General features: G+C 31.1%; 1 protein-coding gene across 1 annotated transcript; it reads right to left on the bottom strand.

Annotated features, from left to right (window-relative positions):
* Positions 1-2,144: 2,144 nt before the first annotated feature.
* On the bottom strand, positions 2,145-3,149 carry LOC107061861 (F-box protein At3g07870-like). The gene has a single exon (XM_015311781.1). It carries the CDS (start codon positions 3,147-3,149, stop codon positions 2,145-2,147), a length of 1,005 nt encoding a protein of 334 aa, XP_015167267.1.
* Between the last annotated feature and the right edge of the window lie 2,490 nt (positions 3,150-5,639).

Raw genomic sequence — 5,639 nt, forward strand, 5'->3', positions numbered from 1 at the left:
AACTATATATATAAATTATTACTTTGGAGACTTGAAGAATATAGAATTGTTTTATATATCTTGAGATTCCATTGTTTCTATTCCAGTTTATAACTAGCAGTTTCTGTTCTCATATCAAAAAAGGTAATGGTATGTTCTAAAGCTTCTTGATATATGTTATTGTCCATTAATGTGTTTAGTCTTGAAATCGTTCAATTTTTCATTACCTGAAGATATTAATATGAAACTATTTCAGGTAACAAATGATTTTCCTAGTGGAGAACAAAAAGAGCAAGAGGCATTTAGTAAAATTTTCAATGCATGAAGAGATCATATATGCTATATATTCTAAACTCCTAGTTGATTCTTTGATGTGTGATAAGTGTCTTTCTAAATTTTACAATTCTCTTGTTTTGGATCCATGTTTTGTAGATATGCCTCATGAACGCTCTATATCTCATCTCGATGAGACAAATTCCTCTCACATTCAGAGGATGGAAAATTATTTTACACCATAGATCAAAAGGTGGAAAATGAAAAAGCCATTGTATGTCATATTGATGAGTTAGATGACATTAAATATCCTGTAGTAGATTAACATTTTGTTCTACTTATGGAGTAGAGATGATCATCCTCTACACTTTATTAATCCCAATGCAATATTAGTAAACTATCTTCCTTTCCTAAATTCCATTGATGATAAATTTACCCATTATTACTATTTATTTGGTTTTGAACCAGATGAAAAGAAGTACAAAAGTTTGATGAGTAGTATTCCGCGAAAGATTTTCTCACTCGCAATAAATTGGGTTTTAACTCTTTATTCAAGTGAATCATGGAGAAAGACTAAAAGGGCACCATGTTCGTTGATTCTGCTACTTGACAAAGGAGTTTGCCTCGAAGGAGCCATATATTCCGTAGGTACTCTTGATGAAAGATTCATAGTTGCATTTAGTGTTAAGAAGAAGAATTTAAGAATTATGAAATTTCAGAACGATGTAATAGATGTTCCGACAAGAAAGTTTTATGACTTGATAGAAGTGAATTTTTTTTAGCAGTCATTGATCATTCAAGATGGGATGTAGGGGAGTTTACTTTGTGGATTTGTTTAGAGGTGCGAAACTTAAAGAATGAGAGAATCAAACTATCATGTTTTCTGAGGCATTTTGTTCCTAAGTTGGTCAGAGTCAGGTGAAGGTGTCGATACGGGTGCGGATCTATAGGTCGGATCCTTCATGATCTAATTTTTAAGATTTGGGGATATGGATCCATGAATAAATAAGGGTGTGTGGATTTGCCTAAATAATTAGAATATCTAAAACTAGAGTTATTAAACCTAAATTATGAGATATTATCTGGAGAGCTTGAGGAGAATCTTGGATGGAGATCAAAGGAAAAAGAGTAACCTAGAAATTTCAATTTAAAGATATTCCATTTCCTTCAATTTCACCTCAGCTTTTGTATTGATTACAAAAATCATTAAGATTGTCCGGAGTTTTCCCAACAATTTTGGTCAAAATATGCAAAATCAGTTGACCGAATCGAACACGAATTCCACACCCGCACCCACACCCACATCTTATTGACACAGGTGCAACACCAAAAGTGAAGTGTCGAAGTAACTTAGCTTTGTTCTAGATTGAAAACATATTTCTAGGGTAGCTTAGGTAGCAGTAAACCTGATGGTGAGATTGTTTTCATAGCTTACAAAAAAATTGGATTATATTTTGTGATTTTCTGAAGAATAGTTGGAGTGAAATTAAAACAACAAAGCCTGCAGAAAATATCTATAGTCTTGTACATAGACTTTTATCTTGTATCTACTGTTAGTTTTGAAATTTATTATTTTAGAGGGTAACTAGTTTACTTTTTGGTATTAATTCTTATGGAAGACATCATTGTCTATAATATATATATATATATATATACCTTGAGAATGTTCCTATTATTTTTACAGATAGCACAGTGTTGTGTTCCTTAGTTTGTTCTATTCAGACAAGTGTAGAATGAAATGATAAAAAAAAATGCAAATTTGGAGACTTAACATTGCAAAGTTACTAACAGACCTCAAAAGATCCATAAAACAATCATGTCTTAAGCTAAATAATATAAGAAACATTTTTGCAAAACATAATATCTAGGAAAAATTAAGACAAATTGAACATCTAAACTAGCTCAATCTTCGGAAAGGCATATGAGACTTGAAAACATTCCCCAATGACAGTCTTGAGTGAGTAAAAACTTGGAGTGTAGCTAGTTGCTCCAGTGCCACCGTACACTTTCACCTTCGTAAACTTATTTTCTTTTGGGTTGTAAGAAACAAGTTGTGTGCCATGATCTCTTTGCATCAAGATTTCTCCATCTTTCCAAAGTAAGATTGGTATAAATTTATCACCACGGATATCTGCTTGAATACTATCCTTCAAAATGCGTTGTTTAGTCCAAGATTCAGCTATTCCATATTCTTTCATCCAACATATATCAATATACTGATTATGATTATCATCAGACAAACACAAACAATTCCCCAACTCCCCTAGCGTCAAGCCCAACAATGGGGTTTGCAGACCACGCGGAGGTGACAAGGACTGCACCTCTTCAGTAAAACTGTTAAATGAGTAAATGTTGTCATTATTTTTGCAACCCATCCAATGAATAACACCATTGATGTTAACCTTACTAAATAATCCACATAGAGGTTCTGGAGCCTTGCCCACATTTTTCCATTTCTCATTAGCTCCTAGAGTAAAAACCTCCAATTCAGATACTTTTGGACTTCCAACAGACTTTCTAACTACTGATCTCAATACTTTAAACTGACCGGAGGCTTTACTAAAGCAGAATGCATAAGAAACACATCGAATCCTTTTATCCCATTCGGGCAATTTAACCTCGAAATACTCGCCTAAAATAGGATTGCTAATGTAAATTCTATGGTCTACGTCATATCTCCTACCATTCAACAAACATAGAAATCCATTGCAAGAACCAATTAATGTCATGTTACCCCAAGAAAATTTGGGTGAAGGGAGGTGAAACATAGGGCTCAACACAATAGCTCGGTGTACGGGGTGAGAATCATCTGCTTTGAGTTCTACTAGTAACCGTACAAAATCATTAATTGAAAGCAAAATGCTGGGAAAATCAGATGATCTTTTGAGGTGATACATGTTAGTAAACAAAGGGTCAGAAGTTAAAATAAGGTACCAAAGTTTACAAACCATCTTACAACGGTAGATGGACTTGATTGTCAATCGTGAAAGAATTTCGATCATAACCACTGTTGGAAGGTCCATAATCATGGTGACTGGAGAGATTCTTCTTCCTTCGAAATCTTCCTTGAAAAGCTTAGAGCTTTGGGCATCCACGACTGTCACTTCCTTTGAACCAAAAGGGTGCTAGTTTTTAGGGTTTGGTCTTATGTATTTGGTGGGCCCTCATATATTGTGGGCTTCAAAATTTATAAAATTTATTTCAAGCTAAATGGACTATATAAACAAAGTTAACTGACTTCTAGAAACTATAAAACAAAGAAAAGTGACTTCAGTAATTCATTATCATAAGTTGAGTGGCTATTTAGATATTAAACTCTATATTATTATGTTTTAGCGAAAGTTAAATAGTTATAAGGAGTTGCGGTAAATTCTTTTGAAGTTCCATAATCGTGATAGGAATATCAAAAACTTGAATTCCATTTTAGTAGTAATTTTTTAGGGTTTTAAGTTGGCTCCTGGATAGCTATAGATGGTGTAGGAGAAAAGAAAATTGCCGCACTATCCATAATTACTTGCATTTCAAAATGTACTAATAGAAAATTATCATAAGATAAATATTCAAGATCCTTGCAAAAAGGAAATACAATGCATCTCGATAATTCAATAAGTTGTATTGAAGGAAAAAAACCTTTTTTTTCAAACTTGAGATTAATTCCGACCTATACGTCTATTTGTGGAACTTTTTTAGCTGCATAAAGGTTTCAAATCCAACACAACAACATATTTGGTGTAATCTCACTAAAGAGATAAAAAAAATATGACGCAAAAAGAAAGATATTCATTATATACTTACATAGAAACAATTTTGAGTATGCTTTTGACAAAATTGAATAATCGTGCAGTTATTAATTAGCTTGTTACTATGCTTCAACAGTTTGACCTCCAAATTTTTCTCTTGCTTTCTATGAATGAATGAGCCTCTAATTTATAAGGTCATCTGAGGTTGACCTGACTTGTTTTGCCGTGGAAAATGACTACCTAAAATCAGGGTGGGAGAAAGAATTTTCACTAAATTGATTCAAAATATAAAGAAATCAAACGAGAACGAACGTACAAAATGGTTTTGCAAAACCATAAAATCAGAATATTAAAAAATAATGGCACGAATGTCCCTTTTTTTAATGGTAGTGACATGGGTGATCCCAGCTTTTAATATATCAAATATACAAGCATTTTCTCAAATTTGAGAGACTTTTCCCTTTTTTTAAAACTAAGTTGAGGGTTGTAAGTGATTTTCAAATTTGCATAACGAAAATGTTGATGATAATAATAATAGTAAGAATAACAATATTAATATTGATTAAAAGAAATAAATAGATAATAATAATGAAATTATCGCAGATTAGACAGAAAGTAAAAGAATTTGTAATGGATCACAAAATCAGTGATCGGGTATAAAAAGGTTTGTAAAAGACAAACTTTTAAGGAAATAATTGTTTTACGAATAATCACATATATTTTTTCAGAAAGACTATTTCACAGGAAAGCGTTTTTTTCTTTTTTTTTGGCCTTCTAAAATATCTCTTAAGTATCCGAAACTTTTTAGAATTACTATCCAAATTAATTTAGAAATACCTTTGGATATCATATGTTGACACCCAATTTTGGCCTAACATTTTCAAAATTCATAACTTTAAAGTTTTATTTATTCAATAGTTCAAAATACATTTTTATAATTTTGAATAAGTTTATCGATATTTCTCAAAATTTCAGGATTTTTATCAGTTAATTTTAATTACATTATTTTTTGTCACAATCAATTAAATATGTTGTGAATATCGCTTCTTTGATTAAATCATTATTTTATATTAAATTGCATTTTTGACATGCCATTTATTTTATTCCTTATGTTTGTTAATATCCATTTTATTTGTTAGTTTTATTAATATTCATTTTTTATGTTCTTAGCGCAGTGTAGAAATATATTTAAATATGGATAAGATTGCATACACATATGTTTTGTTAACAAGTGGTTTAGCCCACAATTTTAATAAAGTGGTATTGTACTAAGGCGTTTTTTCAATTTTCTATTTAAGCAATTTCTTAGTCATTAAGTTGGTGCTGATGGATAAGATTTTCGATAAGACCATCTCCAACACATCTCTATTTTACGCTTCATTCTCTATATATGGAGAGTAAAATAGAAAATGACCTCTCCAACCCCTCTCCATATTACTCTCTATACTCCATTTGTAAAGAGGTGAATAGTAGTTCTCTAAATTGGGAGAACTACTAGTCATCTCTCAATTTCACTTTTGATTATTTTAATTTTATTTTTATGACATCGTTAATTTAGTTTTTATTATTTGTAATTGTTTTAAAATGCAATATAACATCAAAAAATAATAATTTTTCTATTTTATTTTTAAAAAATATTAGCAATTT

This window comes from Solanum tuberosum, unplaced genomic scaffold, assembly GCF_000226075.1.
Source record: "Solanum tuberosum cultivar DM 1-3 516 R44 unplaced genomic scaffold, SolTub_3.0 scf00169, whole genome shotgun sequence".
In the NCBI taxonomy this organism is placed as follows: Eukaryota; Viridiplantae; Streptophyta; class Magnoliopsida; order Solanales; family Solanaceae; genus Solanum; species Solanum tuberosum.

Bases quoted from the DNA above. Each gene is read 5' to 3' on its own strand.
- LOC107061861 (XM_015311781.1), bottom strand. From the start codon at position 3,149: ATGTATCACCTCAAAAGATCATCTGATTTTCCCAGCATTTTGCTTTCA.